The sequence below is a fragment of the Ovis canadensis genome, chromosome 21 (genome assembly GCF_042477335.2).
Source record: "Ovis canadensis isolate MfBH-ARS-UI-01 breed Bighorn chromosome 21, ARS-UI_OviCan_v2, whole genome shotgun sequence".
NCBI lineage: Eukaryota > Metazoa > Chordata > Mammalia > Artiodactyla > Bovidae > Ovis > Ovis canadensis.
Genome location: NC_091265.1, coordinates 60,265,090 through 60,289,176, shown reverse-complemented (window position 1 = coordinate 60,289,176; position 24,087 = coordinate 60,265,090). Strand labels below are relative to the sequence as shown.

The 24,087-nt window shown below is 53.9% G+C and overlaps 3 protein-coding genes across 4 annotated transcripts; 2 read left to right on the top strand and 1 right to left on the bottom strand.

Moving 5' to 3' along the window:
- Positions 1 to 29: 29 nt before the first annotated feature.
- DRAP1 (DR1 associated protein 1) lies at positions 30 to 2,565 on the bottom strand. The gene is made up of 7 exons (XM_069566441.1): positions 1,999 to 2,565; positions 1,683 to 1,755; positions 1,481 to 1,574; positions 1,089 to 1,208; positions 875 to 968; positions 578 to 666; positions 30 to 247 (listed from the first exon to the last, which is right to left on the bottom strand). The coding sequence occupies exons 1-7, from the start codon at positions 2,038 to 2,040 to the stop codon at positions 142 to 144; spliced, it is 618 nt and encodes a 205-aa protein (XP_069422542.1). The 5' UTR covers positions 2,041 to 2,565; the 3' UTR covers positions 30 to 141.
- Positions 2,381 to 4,938, top strand: C21H11orf68 (chromosome 21 C11orf68 homolog). Of its 2 annotated transcripts, none has more exons than XM_069566439.1 (2): positions 2,381 to 2,565; positions 3,547 to 4,938. In XM_069566439.1, the coding sequence occupies exons 1-2, from the start codon at positions 2,444 to 2,446 to the stop codon at positions 4,301 to 4,303; spliced, it is 879 nt and encodes a 292-aa protein (XP_069422540.1). In that variant the 5' UTR covers positions 2,381 to 2,443; the 3' UTR covers positions 4,304 to 4,938. The 2 variants fall into 2 exon arrangements, with proteins under 2 accessions (XP_069422540.1, XP_069422541.1); XM_069566440.1 differs by lacking the exon at positions 2,381 to 2,565 and adding an exon at positions 3,066 to 3,299.
- Positions 4,939 to 17,228: 12,290 nt separating this feature from the next.
- On the top strand, positions 17,229 to 23,821 carry FOSL1 (FOS like 1, AP-1 transcription factor subunit). Its single transcript, XM_069566301.1, has 4 exons — positions 17,229 to 17,584; positions 19,798 to 19,995; positions 22,257 to 22,364; positions 22,779 to 23,821. The coding sequence occupies exons 1-4, from the start codon at positions 17,495 to 17,497 to the stop codon at positions 23,196 to 23,198; spliced, it is 816 nt and encodes a 271-aa protein (XP_069422402.1). The 5' UTR covers positions 17,229 to 17,494; the 3' UTR covers positions 23,199 to 23,821.
- The last annotated feature ends 266 nt before the right edge of the window (positions 23,822 to 24,087 follow it).

Below are 24,087 nucleotides of genomic sequence, written 5' to 3'. Positions count from 1 at the left end.
CTGGACAAAAACCGGGACAGACGTGAGTGTTCCCTTTTGTTATTATTTTATTAATAAATTTAAGAACAGCTCTATGGTCTCTCTTCCCCCCAGAGCAACTAAAACAAACTAAAGGGGGTATGGCCTGGGGGGCAGAGGGCGCTAGGAGTCATAATCCTCTTCTTCCTCTGCGTCAGGTGCTGAGGGGCCCGGGGGTGCTGGGGGCAGAGGCAGGGTCGAGGTGAAGGGCATGAAGGGTGTCGGGGGGCTGCAGGGGAGAAAGCAGTAAAGAAAGATCAGGCCACTCTCTGGTGCCCATCCCCACCCACTCAGCCCCACCTGGGCATCCCCGGAGCCCACTACCCTCTGTACCAACAGGGAGCAAGCCCAGAGAAGGGAAGGACCCAGGGCAGGTCACACAGCCCCACCTAGCAGAAGGGGACCTTCTGAGAGTACAGTCCCCAGCCTTGAAGTCCTTCTTAGTTCTTCTCCTACCATCCCCCCAGTCTGCCATGACCAACAAAACCAAGTGGCTAGGGAGGCCAGGAGGGAGGCCAGAGTCAGTCTTGGGGTCAGTGGGCCCCTTGGTGCCACTTACCTCTGAAAGTGGGCAGGGGGGTGGCTGGCCTGGGGTGGGACCTGTGGTGTCTCCTCTTCTCCGTCACTGTCTGTATCCTCAGACTCATCCTGAGAACAAGGCAGGACTTAGAGACTAGAAGGGCAGGGCCCCATCACTGGAAAGCAGGGACAGGAGGCTGACCTCACTAACCCCAATTTACAAAGAAACCAATACAAAGGTCACAGGTGAGGGACCAGGCCCCCAGCCAGCTCATCCTGGCCTGGTATAGGGCTGCCCTGTCCACCCTATGGGCCAGAAGCCTAGGGCCTCACTCACCTCCTGCTCTGAGTCCGTCCCTGACAGCTTCTTGTCCTTGCCTTTGCTTCCCATCCCACCGTTCTTCCGGCCACTGCTGCCTGGCTTCCGGCCCCTTCGGGAAGGTACAGTACATCTGCCCACAGGTCTCCCCACTCCTTCACCACTCCCCAGCCATCCCCAAGTCCAGGGGCCTTGGCCTTCCCCACCTGGACACTGGTCCCTGGCACCCTACCTGCGGGGACCCTTGTCCCCATCCATGTGGTTGTCTTCTCCATCCCCCTGCATGTCAGGCACAGATGCCACCAGGTCCTTCAAGAAGTCAAACTGCTGCTCCAGCTCAATGCACTGTTTCCTGGAAGAAGTGGGAAGGGGTTGGCACTCGGATGAGGCCCAGACATCTGGGCCCTCAACAAGGGACAGTACGGACTCTGTGGATGTCAGGGGAATGGAACCTGGAAAATTTCCACCCCAACCCTCCCCCTTGGCCAGAACATCCTAATCCTCCTCCTCAAATCCACAGATCTCACAGCAGCCTACCAATTCCTTATCAGGGCACAGCCTCCCCCAGGCGTGTGAACTGGAGGAAGACCCCCAACTGGGCCCTCTAGGATCGGAGCCACTCACAGGTGGGATGTAGTCATGGTCTTGGCGTTTCGGGACTGGGTAACTTGGCATGCTTTCTTCAACAGAGACTCCAAGAAAAGCTCGAGCGCCCGAGCTGAGGAGGGTCAAGGAGAACGCAGGGTGGTGGCCCAGTCCACAAAAAGCGACCCCGGGGCTGCCGGGCTCCCCCACTCCCCCATCCCGACAGCTCCCGACAGGATACAGATGATGACAGGCACGGCCGCCGCCACCTTCCCAATCTCTTCATCCGTCTGCATGATCTTCTTGATTCGTGCCTGGGGAGGGGGCAGACAGCTCGGACCCCGTCGCCTCCGTCCCAGAAAGGGTGCTTAAGCCGGGCAGAGAGAGGGAGCATCCCGGGAGAAAGGGGGCGGGGGGCACCCACGCTGGAAGGGCACGGAAGGGGGCGGGGCGTACGGGGCCCCGAACACGGCGATGCGCCCGCCTCCCTAGTCCGGCCTGGGCCGGAGCCTCCCGAGAGCCCGGCCCGTTCCTCTGGGGCCCGCTCACGTGCTCACCGGGGGGAACCGCGCGTTGTACTTCTTCTTCTTGCTCGGCATCTCGGGGCCTCTCCCGCCGCGCCGGACCCAGCGCAGCCGCCCGCAGCCTCCCGGCACCCGGGCCTGCTCTTAGCCCGTCCGCCGCGGTTCCCCCGGGTCCTGGTGCCGCCGGCTCCGCCCCCAACGCTTCCTACAGGGTCCTAGCGCCGCCGGTCAGGACGCCGCCGGCAGGGCCCGAGCGCCCTCCCCCTTAGAGCCTCCCGGGCTTTGCGCGTCCGTCCGGGGCGGAACCGCCACTCCCGCCCGCCCCCAAGACCTGAAGAGCGAACGTTAGCTCCGCCCCCCAAGGCCCGCCCCTCCTCGCCTTCCCTGATGGCCCCGCCCCTATGGCCCCGCCCCTTCCCGGCCCCGCCCTGTGCTGCGTTTGTCTATAAAGTTCTTGTTGAGGCGCCGGGGTACTAAGATGGCGGCGGCGGCGGCAGCCGTGGCGGGGGCGGGGCGCGGCGGTGGCAGCGGCGCAGATCCCCGGCAGGAACGGAGCCGGGCCCGGGGCTGGCCCGGCGCCGAGCGCAGCGAAGGCCGGAGGTGACGCTGGGGTTGGCGGGAGGGGGCAGGACGGGGGCGCAGCTCGGGCCGTGGGCACTAATGGCGGCGGGCGCGGCGGGGCGGGAGGCAGGCTCTCCTGCAGCCTCTATCCAGCCGGGGTTCGAGTCCAGGCACCGCCCCGTTGGTCTCGGATCGGACACTGCCCGTTTGTCGCCTCAGTGCCCTCGTCTTTAAGTAGGTTGGATAACGCTCGCCCGGAGGCCTGGCCCCATGGGCCCTGCCTCGGTGCGGCGAGGACGTGTGCTTTGCCTCCCTCCATTAAATCCCAGCGCCCGGGAGAGCGGCCAGGCTCTGGCAGGGCCAGGAGGCGTAGCTGGGCCGGCGGTTCCCACATTTGAATTGCCGTTTCGGCCCTGCCACTCACTGAAGGTGTGACCTGCAGTGAGCCCCTTCTCTCTGAGCTTCGGTTTCCTCGTTTGTAGGTCAAGGAGAGCAGTAATAACACTAACTACATTTATATAGCTTTTGTTCCACCTCAGGCGGTTAATTCTGCACAACTGCTTGAGGCAGTAACAAGTTGTTATCCATTGTGGAGACGCGGCAGCCGAGGCCCAGGCCCACACCGTTCAGTTCAGTGCCTGGCACCCCCTGCTGCTGCTGCTGCTGCTGCTGCTGCTGCTGCTGCTGCTGCTAAGTCGCTTCAGTCGTGTCCGACTCTGTGCGACCCCATAGACGTCAGCCCAACAGGCTCCCCCGTCCCTGGGATTCTCCAGGCAAGAACACTGGAGTGGGTTGCCATTTCCTTCTCCAATGCATGAAAGTGAAAAGTGAAAGTGAAGTCGCTCAGTCGTGTCCGACTCTTAGTGACCCGTGGACTGTAGCCTACCAGGCTCCTCCATCCATGGGATTCTCCAGGCAAGAGTACTGGAGTGGGGTGCCATCGCCTTCTCCCTGGCACCCCCTAGGACTCAGCAAGTTGAGTCTGTCCCGGCCCTGCCCTGATTCGGTTCCCTCCCGCAGGATGGAACCAGGTGAGGAGCTGGAGGAAGAGGACTCTCCAGGTGGTCGTGAAGATGGCTTCACTGCTGAGCACCTGGCTGCAGAGGCCATGGCAGCCGACATGGACCCCTGGCTGGTGTTTGATGCCCGCATGACACCTGCCACAGAGCTGGATGCCTGGTTGGCCAAGTACCCGCCGTCCCAAGTTACCCGCTATGGGGACCCTGGCTCGCCCAACTCTGAGCCCGTGGGCTGGATTGCAGTGTACGGGCAGGGCTACATCCCCAACTCGGGTGATGTGCAGGGCCTACAGGCCGCCTGGGAAGCTCTGCAGACCAGCGGGCGGCCCATAACGCCTGGTACCCTGCGCCAGCTGGCCATCACCCACCAAGTGCTCTCTGGCAAATGGCTGATACACCTGGCACCTGGCTTCAAGCTGGACCACGCCTGGGCTGGCATTGCTCGGGCTGTGGTTGAGGGCCGGCTGCAGGTGGCCAAGGTGAGCCCACGGGCCAAGGAGGGGGGGCGGCAGGTCATCTGCGTTTATACGGACGACTTCACGGACCGCTTGGGTGTTCTGGAGGCAGATGCAGCCATCCGTGCAGCAGGCGTGAAGTGTCTGCTTACCTACAAGCCTGACGTCTACACCTACCTGGGCATCTACCGGGCCAACCGCTGGCACCTCTGCCCCACTCTCTATGAGAGCCGTTTCCAGCTGGGGGGCAGTGCCCGTGGCTCCCGTGTGCTGGACCGTGCCAACAATGTGGAACTGACCTAATAGGGCCAAATGAGGGAGATGGCCATTGCCCCCACTACTGGGGCTGGAGCCTCCGCCTGTCTTCCCCCTCCTTGTCCCATGGAGGTCGAGCCCCTCCAGCTCTGAGGACTGGGTCACTCGGGAACTGCCTGCATCTTCGATCCCTTTGAACTGCTGTCCTGTGTTTGGGCTGACTCCAGTCCCTGCTGGCTGGAGGCAATGGCTCCGTGAGGGCTGGACCCTCAGCCTCTCTTCGCTGCTGCCTCCCCTCGGTCATCCAGAACCACAGGCGGGGTGCAGACGCCGGCAGGAGAACCTTCCTTGGCCACCCTCATCCCTGGCTGCACCTCCCCCTCCTCCTGCACCCTCCTTTTCTCTTCCTCTTTCACAAGAGAGAAAACTAGTGCTTCCAATCCCTCTCCTCGGGGCCTTCACAGTGCAGGGGGCAGAGGTCCTGCGGGCCTGAGCATGCCATTTTGTTGGCGGAGAGTGGGTAATTGCTCCCACTCTGCCCCCAGCACAGAAGGGGGATGCCAGGGCCAAGGACACAGGGCCTGTCCCTGCCACCTCACAGCCGACACCACCTTCTTCCTTTCTTTGGCTCCCTTGTCACACGCGTACTTCTGGCATTTCAATAAACCCAGCCTGGGTCTGTGTCTTGAGTGTTTTTTACAATACTGTGTTGGTGGTTACCTGCATTGGTTGGCGGAGAGAGGCAGGGCCAGGAGAGACTGCCCCCTGTGTCCTGATTGCCTTCAACGGCCAAGCTGGGAATGTCTCTGAGAGCCTCTTCAAAGTCAGTCCTGTCTCACCTCCATCCCAGGAATCACAATCAGTTGTTCAGTGATTTCCCATAAATTCAAGGACTTGGCCCAGTAAAGTCTGAGGGACTGCTGCTAGCCCACAGGGTGTGTTCGTGCCCATTAAGAGAAAGGTACCTCCTTGGTTCTGCCCTGCTTCTCCACCAGGGCACATGGTCCAGTGAGTAGAGGGTGGGTTGGGTTTCGACCCACTTGGCTGAAATATCCTTGTGCAGTGAACCTTTCCCATTAGAAAAAGGTACCTCCTTGGTCCTGCCCTGCTTTTCCACCAGGACACACGGTACGGTGAGTAGGGGTTGAATTGGGTTTCTACCCGCTTGACTGAAATATCCTTGTGCAGTACTCAATCTTAAAAAGCCTTCTAAGTCTTCCCATTTATACTCACCTCCTACCACCCAGACCATCAGAGGCCACCAGTTTGCAAGGCACTTCCATGTAGACTATTTAATTCTCACAACCCATCAGAAGATTTTGGCTCAATTTATAGTCAAGAAAATAGAGACTGAGGGGAAGAGAGTTACCTGAGTCATGGGCAGAGAGAGTTAAAAGACTTGTGCCCCAGGAACTTTTCTGGTGGTCCAGTGGTTAAGACTCCACCTTCAATACAGGAGACATGGGTTCAATCCTTAGTTGGGAAACTTAAGATCCAGTGTGCCATGGGGCACCGCAACTAGAGAACCCACGTGGTACATCTAAGATCCAGCCAACACAACTAACAATAAGTAAATATTTTTTAAAAAGTCAACCTAGTCCTCACCAGGCTGATGGGGGTCTCCAGCCTCACCTGCAGTGAGCTCTTTACAACGCAGCTGGCATGTTCACTCACATTGATCTTCCTGGGCCATGCCCTCTGCTGAGGCTGCAACAGCTTCTGGAAGCTTGGCTCCGCACCCCTGGCCACAGCCCTGGTCCTGGCCTTGGCCTTGGTCGGAGGCCAGGGTGTCTGGCAGGGAGCCCCTAGGGATACGGCTCTCGTGCTGGAACTGACTCAGCCTCCAGCAGCCTCATCGAATTGGAATTTGGAGCAGGGGAGCGGAGATGCCACCAGGCTGACTGGGTGGAAGTAGGTGAGTCATGCTGGCTCGGCCCCCTTCCCAGCTTCCTCCGCCCTGAGCTGAGTCCCCCTCGGCCCAACCCTGGGAAGTCCCCAGCGCTGAGTGGTCTCCAGGTCGGAGCCCCATGCCCTGCCTCCCTCAGACAATTAGTGTCTTGCACTTGCCCAAACTGAGCCAAGGCTTGGGGGGCTCCTGACTAGGCCTTCGTGGGTCCCACAAAGATGCACAAGTGATACCAATATCACCTGGTTCTTCTTCCACAATTAAGCATTTCACACAGTCCCTGTGCTCCCTCATGGCTCCGCTTTAGCCCTTTCCGCACTCTTTCCCCCAAACCATTGCCACTTGCCCCATTCTCCCCTCTACCCTATTGCCAGCTGTCCTGCAGAGCAGCCTCTGTCCACTGTCCGCTCCCCAAAGCCCATCTGTGACCCCCCTACAGCCTATGACTTGAGTCCACTCTTGACCCCGTTATAACCTAGCTGCCCGCCCCCAGCTTCCCTCAGTCTCCCCTTTCTGCCCATGCTCGCCATGCTGGAGCCAACTGGCTGTCTCTTCACCCCCTGGCACACAGCGCTGGACCTCAGGCTCTTCCTTCTGCTTGAACAACCTGCTTTGCACCAAGGATCGAATGGTTCCTTATGTAATCACTGTCTGTCTTTCGCTAGCCCCCCAGACTCTGTGCTCCGTGAAGGCAGGAACAATGCCTAAATCTGAGCCCTGTCCCCAGAGAGCCTTGCGCAGTGTGTGGCCAGAGCAACCTTTTCATATATTATTGAATGAACGAACGACTCAAACCCATCCCCTACCGGTACCTCCAGCCTCACCTCCTCCACTCCGTGCTTGACGACTCCTTGTTCCAGAATCGGGAGTTGCCGGCGCCTGTGGTTCTCTTGCTCACACGCTGGCTTTCCCCGCTTTGGTGCCCTTTTCTCAGGCTGTTGCTTCTGCCTGGTAGGCCTGACCCTTGCCTGCCTCCCTGGCTGACCCCAGATCTCAGAGGCAGATCTCATCCTCTCAGAGGCTCCCCTCCCTCATCCACCTGCTCCCCAGTTTCCCATAATGCTCACTCACCTGTGGCGCTCCTCTGGGCATCTGAAGCCCCTCAAGGACAGTGGCTGCACTTTATCCCCAGGGTGTCCCCACCTGTCCCCAGGTGTCCTAGCTAAGTGCCCAAAAAAACTGAATAAATGAGTGACTGACTGAAAGTCACTCTCTGTGTGTGGGCCTCAAATTCCTCATTCTGTTCATAACAAGAGCCAGGCACTGTGCTAAGTATGTCCCTATGTTTCTCATCCAAGCCTTGCTCAGCTCTGTAAAAACAGGTCCAGAGAGGTTCACTAATTGGTTCAAGGCTACAAAGTTCAGTATGTGAATCCAAGTTATCCAACTCCAGGCTTCCCAGGTGGTGCTAGTGGTAAAGAATCTACCTGACAATGAAGGAGACGCAAGAGACACAGGTTCTATCCCTGGGTCAGGAAGATCCCCTGGAGTAGGAAATGGCACCCCACTCTATATTCTTGCCTGGAAAATTCCATGGGCAGAAGAGCCTGGTGGGCTACAATCTTGGGGCCACAGAGTAGGAAGCAACAGAGCACACATCCAACGCCAGAGTGCCCAATGCATTGCTGAGCCCCTACTATACGAAAGTGCTGTTGGGGAGAAGGGACGCACTGCAAAGATAAACAAGACCCAGCAAGGACTTAGAATCTGATGTGTAAAGCACATAGGTTTGGTCCTCTGAACCACCTGAGAGAGGCTGGGCCAAGACTAAGATTCCCATTTTACTGATGGAGAAACTGAGGCCCAGGGAGTATAGTGACCAAGCCTACTGAGCAGGAAGGATCTACCTGCCTACAGTGGGGACTGTTCCTCTGCCAGGAGCAGCAACAGCAGCTCCCCTGAGTGGGACCCCCTGCTCAGGCTGGCAGGGGCTTCTGCCCTGTTTGGCTGGGCCCTTCCTCTACGGGACTCAGGAAGCAGCCCAGAGCCGGGGCAGGTTAGGCTGGGTAAACTTGGACAGGCCCTGTGCTCTGCTCCCTTTTATGAAACCACAGGACAACTGAGCCAGGAAAAGGATGACATCCCCACTCCACCTACTCCCAGTCCCACCACGGCGAACCCCCAGCCCTGGAGAGAGGGTTCCAGAGGGACTAGGCTGTGAGTGAGGGGGCCCTGTCGACCCCTGATTCCGGCTGGGCCTAAGGGCTGAACCTGGAAGGACAGGAAACAGCTGAGTCGGGAGAAAGCTTCAGCCAGAGCTTTGGCGAGGTTCTGGGGATTTTCCCAGAAGGGCAACTGTGCCCCACTCCCGCCCACTGGGAGGGGCCCTGGCAGGGACCCGGCTTGGGTCACACAGCTGATTCATCTGAAGAGGGAAACTCCCCATTTTCTCTGACTGGCCTCCCCCAGATGCTGAGGGGTAACCCAAGGGCATCTAGCCCAGAAACCCACCAAACCCATCTTTCCTTGATTATTGGCCTCCCAGCAGGACTTGAAAACCACCCAGGGACACAGTTGGGCAGGGCAACAGGGCCCCGGGGCAGCTTCCTAGGAAATAATAACGGAGACTGCAACCAGAGCAACAAGCGGACGAAGGGCTCCTCAGGTGTCCCCCCTCACCCATTTTTCAGATGAGAAAACTGAGGCTCCCAGAGCAAACACACACGCAGCTCTGCTCTGCTCCAGGCACTGCTCTAAGCAATGTGTACACATTCACTCGTTTCAGCCCTCGTTTTCCTGAGGTGTAAACTGAGCAGAAAGAGGTTAAGTCACTTGGCCACGGTCAAGGCTGAAAACGGTCCGGAGGCTCTCCACAACTCCCAAGAGCCCTGCACACACCCCCTGAGGCGGGGCGCTCTCCCCCGATCCCTGAGCAGAGGCCTCCCTGGGGTGAAGTCTGGAAGGATTTCTGGAGACCTTCTACCCTCAGGTCCCAGCTCAGGCCCCTGGAAACCCTTGAGAACAGGCAGGTCATGCATGGAGCCCTGGTTCCTCCCAGGCCAAAGGGAGAGAGAGCTGGCTCCTGCAGAGAAAACTCATCGGAACCTGCAGAGGTCGGGAGAGAGCAGCGAGGAATTCCCGCCAAAATCTGCCTCTGGAGGCTTTGACTCAATTCCAAACCCCAATCCTTTCCTCCCGAGTCAGAGCCTCCTTTCCTGTCTGCCTCCCCCCTCCCTGACCCCACACACACACTCACGCACGTACACACAGGCACACTTGTACACACAGGCACACTCTGCATGCAGAGAGTCTGGCCTCCAGGCCCTGGCCCCAGTGGGCCCTGCTCCCTCTGCCCTGGGCCAGAGTCCCCCTGGGGGCTGGAGGGGAGCTGAGAACGTGGCTCTGGGAAGCGTGGCCCAGAGAGGGCTCCATGCAGACAGCCTCTGCTTCATCTGGACCCACTCACGGGCAGGATGACTCACCCCCTCGCCCCCCATGACTCAGTTTACACTGGTGCCCTGAGGTCCTCTCAGGGAGGGTTTAGCGTTTACTAGGCCCAGCCCAGGCCTGCCAGCCTTTCATCCCAGGATAAGAGTTTCATCCCTGGGCTGGCCCGTAGCCGAGGCTGGCACCCAGAGCCCGGGGGTGGGGGGACGCCTCAGCCTAGAAGGGTAGGAGAGTCCAAGAACTCTGTGACAGGCCCTAACCGCCCCAGGCCTGGGACTACAAGGGACTGGAGCTACTCTAAGAAACCTAAGGGGCCAAGCTGAGCGGGTAGAGCCTTGTGGGCTCCAACAGCAGAGCCCCCGGTGTCCGGCATTCAGAGGAAACGGTCCACGTGACACAAAACACAACAGCAAGAGGACTTCCCTGGTGGCCCAGCAGTTAAGGACTCCACGCTTCTACTGCAGGGGGCTCGGGTGCTATCCCTGATGGGGGAGCTAAGATCCCACATAACTGGAGCCAAATAAACAAAACATAAAACAACAGCCAACAGGGTGTAGAGCAGTTTAACTTTTGGGTAAAAAGATACACAAGAGACTGCTTACAACATGGAGGGATGCTTTTCCCTGTAAACGCTTGGGTGATTTCTGGATCTTTAAGTGTGTAAATGTATTTCCTAGTTGAAAAACAAATGCGATGAAAGTTTCAAAACATAAGGTAAAGTAAAAAACAAAAAATCGAGTTTTAAAATATTTTTTCTCTTGCACACACATGTAATTCGCACACACAAACATAAAATTCTTAAAAATTATTCTGAGATTAAAAACACATAATAGCCTGCATTATGGTGGTGGTGTTGGAGAAGACTCTTGAGAGTCCCTTGGACAGCAAGGAGATCCAACCAGTCCATCCTAAAGGAAATCAGTCCTAAATATTCATTGGAAGGACTGATGCTGAAGGTGAAACTCCAATACTCTGGCCACCTGATGCAAAGAACTGACTCATTGGAAAAGACCCTGATGTGGGAAAGTTTGAAGGCGGAAGGAGAAGGACTACAGGGGATGAGATGGTTGGATGGCATCACTGACTCTACGGACATGAGTTTGAGTAAGTTCTGGGAGTTGGTGACAGACAGGGAAGCCTGGCGTACTGCAGTCCATGGGGTCACAAAGAGTCAGACACAACTGAGCGACTGAACTGAACTGAATAGCCTGCATAGTGCTCTGTTGCATGAGGGATTAATCTGGGTTAAGGACTCGAGGAAATCCTCCTGAGGAAGTGGAGGGGAAACTGACACCTTCAGGATGAGAACTGGCCAGGCAAGGGGGTGAGGGCGGGCATCCTGGGCAGAGGGAACAGCCTGTCGCCATGTTCAGGATTCTGGCTTCTTTCAGTGTCCAATCTATGAATCTGAGGGATTCATTTACACTGTTGGGTCAAGCAGTAGCTTGGTCTTTTCCATTACTGTGTAGTATTCTATTGCATAACTATCCCATATTGCATAACTATCAAGGGACAGACTAACAGGGCAGTGAGGAGCTCAGGCTCTGAAGACTGACTGCTTACATTCACAGCCTGGCTCCACCATTTCCTTGCTGTGCAGTTTTTAGCAATCTGCTTAATTTCTCTATGCCTCCATTCCCTAATCTGTAAAATGAGTGTACATTTTCATCTTTCTCCACAGGATGGTTGTGAGCATTAATGAATTACTTTGAATAGTGGCTGGTTTATAAGAGATACCGGGAGAAGTAAATGGCAACCCATTCCAGTATTCTTGCCTGGAAAATCCCATGGAGAGAGGAGCCTGGTGGGCTACAGTCCATGCGGTTGCAAAGAGTCGGACACAACTGAGAGACTAAACAACGACATACATGGGTGTGAGACACTAGTGTGTGACTCTCTTGACCCTTCGAGCCCCTCAATCAACACACAAACTAAAACAACACAGAATATGTCAAACATCTGGACCCTACATCTTTCCAGACCCCAGACCCTCCTAAGAAGCAATTTGAAAGGTTGGCTTGGAAAGGTCCAAGTCTGAGGGCGAAGTGGTCAGAACTATGAAAAATTCTTCTGTGAATATTGTCAGGGTTTTAACAATTCCTCAGGGGACTTTCTCAGGGTGTTTAGGACTTGCCACTTTCACTGCCAGGGACCCAGGTTCGATCCCTGGTTGGGACACTAAGATCTCACAAGCCAGAAGCCCAACAATAAGTAGATAAAAATAAAATAGAAAATCCCTCGGGCTGCTGGGTGGGAAGTGGAGGGATGGGAGCAAGCTGGAGGCTGTGGGTAGTATCCAGGTTAGACAGGATGGGGCCAGGCCCAAGGGGAAGAAATCTTTGTGGATGTGAACTGAAGTGTCACCTCTAGGTGTAGGGAGACTGGAACCTATTGCTGGTGGGATGGGAACTGTTGGAGAGAATCAAGGCCTATCGAGTACCCTGTGACCCGCAGTTCCACCCCTGGGCTCACAGCCAGGATAAGTTAGTGCAATTGGCCATGGAAGGATGTATTGAGAATGTACAGACTTCCTGGTGATCCAGTGGTGAGGACTCCACACTACCACTGCAGGGGACGTGGGTTCGATCCCTGATCAGGGAACTAAGATCTCGCATGAGTTTGGGCATGACTTCAAAATAAAAAAGAATGCTCACAGAAGTCTTATTCATAAAAGCCCAAACTCAGAAAGCCCTCAATATCAGCAGAAGGAGAATGGAGAGAAGGACTATGGGATAGTTATGCAATAGAATACTACACAGTAATGGAAAAGACCAAGCTACTGCTTGACCCAACAATGTAAATGAATCCCTCAGATTCATAGATTGGACACTGGAAGCATGAGCAATGAAAGGAAAAACAGATAAATTGGACTTAAAATTATAAAACCTTTTGTGTATCAAAGTACATCATGAGGAACGTGAAAAGACAACCTACAGAATGGGTGAAAATATTTGCAAATCATGTATCTGATAAGTGTTTGATAGCCAGAATAAACAAAGGACTCATATAATTCAACAACAAAAAGAAAAAAGAAAATTAAAAATAGCAAAGGATCTAAGTAGACATTTGTCCAAAAAAATATATACAAATGGCCAAGAAGCATATGAAAAGATGTTCACTGGTCATTAAGGAACACGAGTGGCTGTTAAGAAAATGAAAATCAAGACACAATAAGATACTACCACTTCACACACTCTAGGATGTATTTTAAATACAGAAAATAATATGTTGGCAAGAATGCAGAAAAATTAGAACCCTCAGGCACTGCTGGTAAGAATGTAAAATGGTACAAGCATTTTGTAAAACACTGAGACTGTTCCTCACAAGATTACCCAGAAAATTACCATTGTTGTTATTCAGTCAGTAAGTTGTGTCTGACTCTTTGAAACCCCATGGACTGCAGCACACCAGACTTCCCTGTCCTTTACTATCTCCTGGAGTTTGCTCAAATTCATATCCATTAAGTTGGTGATGCTATCTAACCATCTCATCCTCTATCGTCCCCTTCTCTTCCTGCCTTCGATCTTTCCCAGCATCAGGGTCTTTTCCAATGAATCAGCTCTTCATATCAGGTGGCCAAAGTACTGGAGCTTCAGCTTCAGCATCAGTCCTTCCAATGAATATTCAGGATTGATTGCTTTTAGGATTGACTGGTCTGACCCCCTTGCTTCCCAAGGGACTCTCAAGAGTCTTCTCCAACACTACAATTAGAAAGCACCAGTTCTTCAGTGCTCGGACTTCTTTATGTCCAACTCTCATATCCATAATGACTACTGGAAAAACCGTAGCTTTGACCATATGCACCTTTGTCGGCAAAGCGATGTCTGCTTTTTAATACGTTGTCTAGGTTTGTCATAGCTTTCCTTCCAAGGAGCAAATATCTTTTAATTTCATGGCTACAGTCACCATCTGCAGTGATTTTGGAGCCCAAGAAAATAAAATCTGTCAAGCTTCTAGTTTTTCCCCTTTAGTTCACCAGGAAATAATGGAACCAGATGCCATGGTCTTAGTGTTTTAAATGTTGAGTTTTAAGCCAGCTTTTCCACTCTCCTCTTTCACCCTCATCAAGAAGCTCTTCAATTCCTCTTCACTTTCTGCCATTAGAATGGTATCATCTGCATATCTGAGGTTATTGATATTTCTCCCGGCAATCTTGATTCCAGCCTGTGCTTTATCCAGTCTGGCATTTTCCATGATGTACTCTGCATGTAAGTTAAATAAACGGATGACAATATGCAGCCTGGTCATACTCCTTTCCCAATTTTGAACCAGTCAGTTGTTCCATGTAAGGTTCTAACTGTAGCTTCTTGACCCACACACAGATTTCTCAGGAGACAAGTAAGGTGGTCTGGTATTTCCATCTCTTTAAGAATTTTCCACAGTTTGTTGTGATCCATACAGTTACCATATGACCCAGAAATTCCACTGTTAGGTATATTCCCAAGATAAATGGAAACATATGTCCACACGAAAGTTTGTACACAAATGTCCATAGAAGCATTATTCATAATAGCCAGAAAGCAAAAACAACCCAATACCATCAACTGATGAATTAATAAATGGTGGTATAGCCATGTAATAGGTTATTATTCAGCCATAAAAAGGAACGAAGTGCTGATATAGCCTATAATATTGATGAGCCTGGAAAACATTATGCTAAGTAAAAGAAACCAGACACAAAAGGTCACAAACTGTATAATTTCTTTTATATGAAGTGTCCAGAACAGGCAAATCTGTAGCGATAGACAGCAGATTAGTGTTTACCAGAGGATGGGAGCATGGTTACCAGGGAATTGGGAGCCATTACTCAATGGGCTTCTTACGTGGTTTAGCAGGGAAGAATCCACCTCCCAACGCAGGCAGACATGCAGGTAGACGCAGATGTGGGTTTGATCCCTGGGTCAGGAAGATCCCTTGGAGGAGGAAGTGGCAACCCACTCCAATATTCTTGCCTGGGGAATCCCATGAACAGAGGAGGGTGATGGACTACAGTCCATGGGGTTGCAAAGAGTCAGACATGACTGAGCGCTAGCCCTTAATGGACATGGAGTGTTTTAAATCTGGAACGATTTTAAAAGTTTTGAAACTAGAGAGGAGTGGTGGTTGCACAATCTCGTGCAGGCACAAAATCCCACTCAAGTGTATGCTTTAAAATGGATAATTGTATGTTATCTGAATTTCACCTCAATTTAAAAAAGTAAACTTCAGTGTAAGAAGTGAATGGAAACTGGAAAACATAAACATCACCTCAGTGCCCTGGGGACACTGACAGAACCTACTGGGTGCGGAACAGTCTCATCCACTACCTCCTTTTGCCTTACTGCAGCCCCAGGAGGTGGGGACTGTCTGGGGCTCAGAGAGGGAAATTGATTGAGCCAGGCTCACACAGCTGCCAAAGGACAAGGCCTGGGTCTCTCAGACCTCCCAGCCCCAGACTCCTGAAATAGCTGTGGCCCCTTGGGATTCTCACCAGGCCTCACTGGGTGGGGGCTAGTGAGGTCAAGGGCCAGGAACGTTACTGCAGCCACGAGGCAGGAGTTAGTGACTGAGAAGCTTGGAATGTGCAGCCTCTGAAAAGACCTCCTTGTGGCTCCACCGACGGTTAGAGCAGGAAGGGACTTTCAGAGCCATGTAATCATACACACACACACACACACACACACACACACACACATACTTGAGACCTGAGCCCCTGCTCAGTCACTGTCCCAGGCTGTGTTTCTGGAGCCAGCAGACAAATGCAGTCAAGGCTGACCTTTGTTAGGCTTCCCATGTGCCACCACTGTCTGCCTCTGTCACTCTGACCTGTCCTGCTTGGGCTCAGCCAAGGATTTCAGATATCAGTGTGTGTGCGTGTGCACAAGTACCTTAGCATGTGATCAGAACCCCAAAGCTTCCACCCATGGGGCTTTTTTTCAACATGCATTTTTTGTTTCTATTTGTCAAATTCTTACTATATACTGTACGCAGCATGGGACATTATTTGATATCTATTCTCCAACAACCCTGAGATGTTTATCATTTTGTAGTTATCAGATGTTCTCAGTTCACAGATAAGAGGCTCTGAGAGATTGTGCGCCTCACCAAGATCATACAGCTGGCGAGTAGCCTAAGCAGAATTCGAACTCAGAACCCAGGTGTATGATTCCAGCACACACGTTCTTTTCCATGAATCACACTGCCTCTCCCCCCCACTTATGCACACATGCGTGCACATACGCATGCATGCACACTCACACACACACACACACACACCCATGTATTTCTCATTCTGGTAAACTGCTGGTGGTTTCTTTTCTTTTTAGACAATGACACTGAGTAGGATAAGGAAAAGGGAGAGGCAGCAGATTGGTAACCACCTTCTGAGTGCGCCTCACTTTACAGCTTACAAAGCACTTTCACATTTGGTGATCTCATTTGATCCCACAGCCGCCCCATGAGGTCAGCAGGAGGCTCAATTATTCCCACTGGGAGCAGGACTCAGAAGGAAGGTGACTTGCCCAGGGTAACAGAGACAAAAAATGGTAGCTCTGGGATTGGAAGCCCAGGGCCAAGCTGGCCTCTTGGTTCTCAGTCCTGGATACGTCCACCAACCGCGGCCTCTGTCCCTGGGGAAGGCAGTCCAGGACCCCATGTTCCTGAAATCTCCCTTCTGTGAGGACAAAATTGGAGCCAATCAAAAGGAAGCACCAGTGGAAAGCAGGACAGCCCAGCTCTCTCTCTCTCTGTAGTTGCATGACTCCAGCAGCTCCTTACTCTGTTCAGGCCTCAGTTTCCCCATCTGCAAAATGGGGCTGATAAAGGCACCTGCCTCCCAGAGTTGTTGGTTTTTGGTTGTTGACACTTGGTCCTGGCCTCACATTCACACAGACCTTTGACATAATCTCCAAACAAGGCTGATGACAACACAGTCCTGGAAGAGCAGCTACACTATTTAAGGAAGATGGCGTTTATCAGAACACAGAACTGTGTCCAGTGGTTCAGTTGACAGGCTCTCACTACTGGTGGGGGCTCTGAATTAAAACTTGCTACAGCTCCTGAAATTATCCTGAGAGTAAGGCGATTGTATTGCATTGTATTTGTGGGTAGTTCAAAGTATTAACATGTCCTTGTAATTATTTAAAATACACATCATTTTTGTAACTCTGGTTTATCATTTGTTCACTTTTTCGTATACCTGAACCTTAAAACAGCGCCAGTGAAGGGGACTCATGTCACGACTTGGATGGCAGTAGCATGGTTCCGGGCATGAATAAGCACCCAGCAGGCGATGATGATGGTAATACTAGTAACATCAATCACATTTATAATCCGACGTACAGTTTCCAGACTTCTTTCACATTCTTCATTCCAACTTCCCACGCGTGGCAAGGTCGCTCTGTGATTATTTTGTCCCATTTTACGCATGCAAACACTAGGCTAGACCAAGCAGTGGGGCTGCGGGGGGGACCGCGGTGGGGGAGGTGGGGGCGGCGAAGGCTAAGTCGGCTCTTGAGGGCTGGGCGGGGCTAGGCGGGGCGGGGCGGGGCGGGGCGCCCGGCAGCTCGCAGGTGCGTAGGTCCGCGGGGGAATCCTTCGCTCCACCTGGGCGCGGCGAGGAAATCGCACCATGTTTGGGCAGCTACGTCAGAGGGGGCGGGCCCGCGGCTGTCCCTGGGAGCCGCCAGATCCGCCCCTTTTCCCCACCGAGAGTCAGTCGGCTACTGGACTGTGGGAGGCGACAGAAAAGTTCAGGGCGGATTGATAAAAGGCGGCGCGTCTGGAGAGGTGGAGCCTGGAGGTGACCAGAGCCGCGGCGAAAAGTCCGCCCTCCCCCGCCAACCCCCCCAGTAGAAATGGTTCAGCCCGAGGACTTTTCATTCATAAAAAGAAAAGACTCCGCGAGGAGCGAGTGAGTCAGAACCGAAGCCGCCGACGCGGACCCCACAGAGCCGCCAACCCAGGGCATGTTCCGAGACTACGGGGAACCCGGACCGAGCTCCGGCGCCGGCGGTGCGTACGGCGGCCCGACGCAGCCCCCGGCCACAGGCCAGCAGGTGAGAGGAACCCGACACCTGGAGTCCACAGGTGGACAGCGCCGAGGAGAGCGCGGGCCTCTCCGGCACACTCGGGGACTGGGACCGGGAACCGGGGGAGGGACCAGGTCTCGCGGCGGCAGCGAATCCTGCCCACTCTCCGCTGTCCAAAGGCACTTTATGCCCCACAGCTCAGCAGAGCACGCTCGGCGGGAAGAACACATCTCTGCGAGCATCGGCCCAAGCGCGCGTCCCCCTTCCCCTCTGTCCGTTGTCTCTCTGTCCCTCCGTCTCTGTTACCTCCTCTCCTTCCTCCTGTTCACCGTTAATTTCTTTGTCCCATCTGCTTCGGAAGGGGACCTCTTTGGCCCGGCATTAGTCCCAGACCCGACCGGATCAGAGAGGGTCCGATCCATCTCGGACGACATTTCCGAGGTCCGGAGTCTGAGCCGCGGCCGAGAGGTCCCCACGAACTGGCTCCCCCAGCCGGCTTGCCCGGACAGACTGGGAATCCTGGGCAGTCTGTCTGTGGTCGTCCGTGTGCCTGCCTGTTTGTCCCTCGCCACCTCATCGCCAAGTCCTCATCCCCGTCCAGCCGCAGTGGAGCTGGTGGGCTCCGGGAGACTGGCTCTTGACTCCTTTACGGGTTGGGGCGCGTGGAGGCCGCGAGGTGCCAGGACGTGCGCGGGGTCATGCAACCAGCAACTCCCGCGCCCCTGACTCTCGACACCGAACGGCGCCCGCTGCCGGTTGGGGGGACCCGGGAGGCTGCAGGTGCCCATTTCCTGTCGAGGGGCTTGAGCACGTGTCGCTAGGGGAGGGAAGGAGCGGCGTCCGTTCCGCCGAGTCACGGCGGCCGAGTCACGGTGGGTGACTCACACCGGGCGCCCCTCCCTTCCTGGCCCGGAGCGGCCCGGGCCCTGACAACGTCGGGAGCGGGAGATGCCGCCGGCGGTACGTAGGCCGGGAACTAGGGTCATTGGGCCACTGGGCCCGCAGCGCTGAGCCGGGGACACTGCTGTCTAGACTTGCCTGGGCTTGAGGGACCTTCCCGGACGGCTGGGGGCCCACACCCAGGGCCCAGCCCCAGGGCTTGAACTCAGTTCTCCTCCGGAACACTGAGTCCCTATCTCAACCCATTCCTCACATTTCTGGCTGAAAGAATCGTAGCAGCGCATATTGTGCAGTCTTGCATTGTGCTGGGCACTTTCCACCTCATTTTTTACCTTGTCTCACAGAATCTAAGACCCCATTGATTTTAAAACCTGTTATTTTGTGCCACTATTTTTTTTTTTAATTTGTCAATTAAACTGTGACCTCAGAGCTACTGAAGGGTACCTCTTGGCATCAGGGAAATGATCCTCACCTATGACAATATTAAAAACAAGGAAATTGAGGCATATTGAGGATAAATAATTTACCCTGACAGCCAGTAAATGGCTGAGCTAAGATCGGAACTGGGCTAGCTTGAACCCAGAGCAGTGGCTCTTGCCTACCATGGCCCCTGTATGTTGGGTACCTGCCACTTGCCAGGCTCTGTCGCCCACACATTCTCTTACCTGATTCTCATAGTCACCCTTGAAGTTGTGCTTAGTTGCTCAGTTGTGTCTGACTTTTTGCGATCCCATGGACTGTAGCCTGCCAGGCTGCTCTGTTCATGGGATTTCCCAGGCAAGAATGCTGGAGCAGGTTGCCATTTCCTTCCCCAGGGAGTCTTCCTGGGGCTGTCATTATCTTCTTTGTGCAGATGGGGACTCAAGCAGGGTGCAGGAGTTGGTAAGACCCTGACAGCCTGGGCCCAAACCTCACTTCCCACTTATTGACTGTCTGTCTAGGGACAGCTGTTTTCCTGTCTGAAAATGAAGATTTGTTGTCGTTTAGTCACTAAGTGTCCGACTCTTTGCAACCCCATGGACTGCAGCCCACCAGGCTCCCCTGTCCATGGGATTCTCCAGGCAAGAATACTGGAGTGGGTTGCCTTTTTCTCCACCAAGTGATATCTTCCTGACTCAGGGGTCAAACCTGCATCTCCTGCATTGGCATCAGAAATGCAGGCAGATTCTTTATCGCTGAGCCACCGGGGAAGCCCTTAAAATGAAGATGATGCTGTGCAAATTATAAGGAGTCAGTATTTTTAAAGTGGCTGGGACAGCACCTGGAATTCCCACTTTATTACTGGAAGCCCCTCAATTCACACAGACCTTATGCCTGGCCCTCCATGTCTTATCCCTCAGAAGTTCCACCTCGTGCCAAGCATCAACACTGTGAGTGGCAACCAGGAGCTTCAGTGGATGGTTCAGCCTCACTTCCTGGGACCCAGCAGCTACCCCAGGCCTCTGGCCTATCCCCCGTACAGTTCCCCGCAGCCCCGGCCAGGAGTCATCCGGGCCCTGGGCCCAACTCCAGGGGTACGTCGCCGGCCCTGTGAACAGGTAAGAAGCAGAGGAGCTCATGAAGGTTCTTGAGTCCACAGGGGTGCTGAGGTGCAGAAAATGAACTCTTGTCCAGAAGCAGAACACAAGCTGAGAAGGGGCGTGGAGAGAATAGGTCCACTGATTATTATTGGCCAAGACAGAAAGTGATGAGAGCCCCTGGGGAGATCCAGAGGACAATGCAGTCACTTCTGGATCAGGGAAGGCTTCCTGGAGGTGGAGGCATATTAGCCTAGAAGGATGGGTAGGATTTGCATAGGGAGAAAGATGATAGAAAACACATTCCAGGTAAAGGGGATGGCAGGAGCAGAAATGGAGGTAGAGGTGAGAAAGTGTAAGGTGTATATGTGGAAAGCTGTGTGGGCAGTAGAGGGGCTCCACCTGATGACAGGTACGGAGAGGGTGGGCTTATGCTGTCTGTGTTGCTGAGAAGAGAACAGAAAGGGTTTCCTTCAGCTACTCTCTCAATTTCTCTAACTCATTTAATCCTCACAAAAATCCTCTTGGGAATGAACTCTGGCTTTTCCCCATTTTACAGCTAAGGAGATGAAGGCACAGAGAGATAGTCACTTGCCCAAAGTCACACAAGGAGTGAGTAATGAGACAGGACTTTCCAATTCTAAAGTCAGATCATACCCACCAAGCCACAGTGTCTCACCAGGAGGTAAGAGAAGGCTTGACGTTGAAAGAGCTAGGAACGCTTGCCTTCCAAACCAGGGTTTTTGGCTGCTCACTGCTAGTAATAAAGTCCTTGCCCAAATAAATGATTAAGAGGGTCTTTAAGGGACTGGTTCCTCTTTCCTGTCCCTGGGGCATTTCAGTATCTGAGACTGTAGTGGGTGAGGGCTGCCTCTTAATGAGTTTGCTCTGACAGCAGGGTAGAGGATGGAATGGACAGTTAGAATCCTGAGAAAGATGTGTGATTAGTCAGGGGCAACTTTTCCAGAAAAAGAATGGCTGGCTTTTGTGACCAGATGGAAGGAGACCATGGTGTAAGCCCCAGAGGCAGGCTCCTGGACTTCCTTCAGCCACGTCTCTTTGATCCTGGGTACTCCTAGATGGGCTATGAATGGGCTCCTTTTCGGGAGAGGTGGTGTCCATCAGCTGGCCCCTTTCTCAGTGTTAAATAGAGTGCATCGATTTTTTAGAAGATTTATGTATTTTATTTTTTGGCTTTGGTGGATCTTCGTTGCTGCCAAGCTTTCTCTAGCTGCAGCAAGCAGGGGCTACTTTTCCTTGTGGTGTGCAGGTTTCTCATTGTGTTGGCCTCTCGTTGTGGAGCACAGGCTCTAGAGCACTGGCTCAGTAGTTGTGGTACACAGGCTTAGTTGCTCTGCAGCATGTGGGATCTTCCTAGACCAGGGATTAAACCAGTGTCCCTGGCATTGCAAAGCAGATTCTTAACCACTGGACCACCAGGGAACCACTGGGGACCACTCTGGACCCCAGAGTGCATGGATTTTAATTTCTGCTCTGTAACCACAAACAAGTTACTCATCGTCCCTGGCCTTTGGCTCCTTACAAGAGAAGCTGGGTTAAGGATTCATGTAAAGCACTTAGCTGGCACACAGTAGGTTCCCAATAAATAACTACATAGAAGCTCTCATTAGCCCCTCTTAGTGCTTACAGCCTCTGGGGAAGAGGAGGTTTGGTTATCGAGTGACTGAAAAGAATGAGGTTCCTTTGAAAAAGAGTGGCTGCAACAGCCACTTTTAGCTGTGGAATGAAAGAAGACTTCCAGAAAGGGTCGTGGTGGCCTGAGGGATCTCAGCTGAGTCCTGGGAGAGGCGGCTTAGGATTTATAGAGGGACAGGGAGGACATTGTCCATGGGGTCGCTAAGAGTCAGACACGACTGAGCGACTTCACTTTCACTTTTCACTTTCATGCATTGGAGAAGGAAATGGCAACCCACTCCAGTGTTCTTGCCTGGAGAATCCCAGGGACGGAGGAGCCTGGTGGGCTGCCGTCTATGGGATTGCACAGAGTCGGACACAACCGACACGACTTAGCAGCAGCAGCAGCAGCAGCAGCAGCAGCAGCAGCAGCAGCAGCAGCAGCAGCAGGGAAGACATTCCTAGAGGAATCATAGGAAGCAAAAGCGGGGAGCGAGGAGGAAATTTGACTAATCCAAGTTTACTAAATACCGAACCGGTCAGGTTGGGGAGGTCCCCAGAGTGCAATCTGAGGACCCGCCAGGGTCCTACCACTGGGCCGGCAGCACAAAGTCCACCTCACTGCTCTGCAACCCTCCTTCCCCCAGATCAGCCCCGAGGAGGAGGAACGCCGTCGAGTGAGGCGGGAGAGGAACAAGCTAGCCGCGGCCAAGTGTAGGAACCGGAGGAAAGAACTGACCGACTTCCTGCAGGCGGTGAGCACCAGCGAGTGCAGAGGGTGCCCTGGTCCTGGCCCACCCAACCTCAGAGGGTCCCCAGTTCCCAAGGGCCGCAGGGGGCGCCTTTAGATACATCCCCTCCCCCAAGCTCCCCGTTGGAGTGGCACTGCGACGAGGAAAAAGTGGTTAAAAATTAGTTGCAGCGTGTCTCGCTCTGAACACAGCAGAGCTGAAGCAGGCCGGACAATACCCTTCGAAGGTGCCCCCGAGCTTGATGGGAATCGTGCCCATTTTCTCCCATGGGCTCATGGGAATTGTAGTCCAGACTTGATGGAGACTCTACTCCCCCCAGCCTCCCCTCCCCCGCGCCCCAACCTGCCAATCACTACCACCGCGGGAGGCTCTGCAACATTCAGCCCTCTTCTTGACTCCTTTCCTTATCGTCCACAGGAGACCGACAAACTGGAGGATGAGAAATCTGGACTGCAGCGAGAAATTGAGGAGCTGCAGAAGCAGAAGGAGCGCCTGGAGCTGGTGCTCGAAGCCCACCGCCCCATCTGCAAAATCCCAGAAGGGGCCAAGGAGAGCGAAACCAGCTGCACAGGTGGTGCCAGCGGCACCAGCAGCCCGCCAGGCCCCTCCCGCCCTGTGCCATGTATCTCTCTTTCTCCAGGGCCTGTACTTGAGCCCGAAGCATTGCACACTCCCACGCTCATGACCACACCCTCCCTGACTCCTTTCACCCCCAGTCTGGTCTTCACCTACCCCAGCACGCCAGAGCCCTGTGCCTCAGCCCATCGCAAGAGTAGCAGCAGCAGTGGGGACCCCTCTTCTGATCCCCTGGGCTCCCCAACCCTCTTGGCCTTATGAGGTACCCCAGCTCCCCCTCCCTGTGGGTGCCACCCTAACCAGTATTTCCCTGCTCATTGGTCCAGCTGGCCTGGATCATATCCCATGTTCAACCCCAGCAGATTCTTCTCCATCCCTCCAGACAAGACTGAGCATATTTTGCTTCCTAGTAGAGCCAAAGCTGCCCACTGGTTCTCCAGAGCTGGCCTCTAGCACAATTTGCACTAAATCCGAGACAAAATAGTTCCCATTTGTTGGAGAAAATTCCAGGCAGCTCCCAAGGGACTTTGTAGATTCTGAGGTCCTCTGGAGCCCTAATCCTCTGCAGATCACCCCTATGGTCTTCATCATCTCTTCCTGTGATCCACCCAACCCTACCCCTGACAGAAGATGATACTCTACCAGCCTAGAACACTAACTCACCTAGCCCCACTGCCAGCAGCACCAGGTTATTGAACCAGGACACTCTGCCAGCGCCTCCTAAAAGGAACGGCTCAGGAGAGTGCCAGAGCTGACCTGCAGCCCCCAGCTCTGAGAAGACTTTAGCTCCAAGCCTCCACAGCATGGGCAGCTGCTATTTATTTTCCTAAAAAGAGTATTTTTATACAAACCTGCCAAAATGGAATAAAAGGCTTGAAGCTCTAGCCTGCTCTCATTGGAACCAGAGGCTAAAGGGAGACCATTTGGAACCAGAAGCCTCAGGCTCCCATTTCAGCTCCACCAACTCACTACCTGACCTTGGACAAAATGATATTTCTGGACCTCCTCGATTTTCCTATCTGACAAATGAGGCTACATCTGTTCTGCCTCATCTCCAGGACTGAGAAGAGGAAGAGAAGTGCTGTGAGGTGCCAAGCCAAGAGGATTATCCTCCTTCCGGTGGGGGACCCACAGTGCTCCGGCGTGTGCC

Excerpts from the sequence above, each read along its gene's own strand:
- C21H11orf68 (XM_069566439.1), top strand. The coding sequence starts at position 2,444 with ATGGCGGCGGCGGCGGCAGCCGTGGCGGGGGCGGGGCGCGGCGGTGGC. Across the intron at positions 2,566-3,546 it reads GAGCGCAGCGAAGGCCGGAG|GATGGAACCAGGTGAGGAGC; the intron begins GTGACGCTGGGG and ends TCCCTCCCGCAG.
- DRAP1 (XM_069566441.1), bottom strand. The coding sequence starts at position 2,040 with ATGCCGAGCAAGAAGAAGAAGTACAACGCGCGGTTCCCCCCG. Across the intron at positions 1,209-1,480 it reads ACCATGACTACATCCCACCT|GAAACAGTGCATTGAGCTGG; the intron begins GTGAGTGGCTCC and ends CACTTCTTCCAG. Across the intron at positions 969-1,088 it reads GGGGACAAGGGTCCCCGCAG|GGGCCGGAAGCCAGGCAGCA; the intron begins GTAGGGTGCCAG and ends ACCTTCCCGAAG.
- FOSL1 (XM_069566301.1), top strand. The coding sequence starts at position 17,495 with ATGTTCCGAGACTACGGGGAACCCGGACCGAGCTCCGGCGCCGGCGGT. Across the intron at positions 19,996-22,256 it reads GTCGCCGGCCCTGTGAACAG|ATCAGCCCCGAGGAGGAGGA; the intron begins GTAAGAAGCAGA and ends TCCTTCCCCCAG. Across the intron at positions 22,365-22,778 it reads TGACCGACTTCCTGCAGGCG|GAGACCGACAAACTGGAGGA; the intron begins GTGAGCACCAGC and ends TATCGTCCACAG.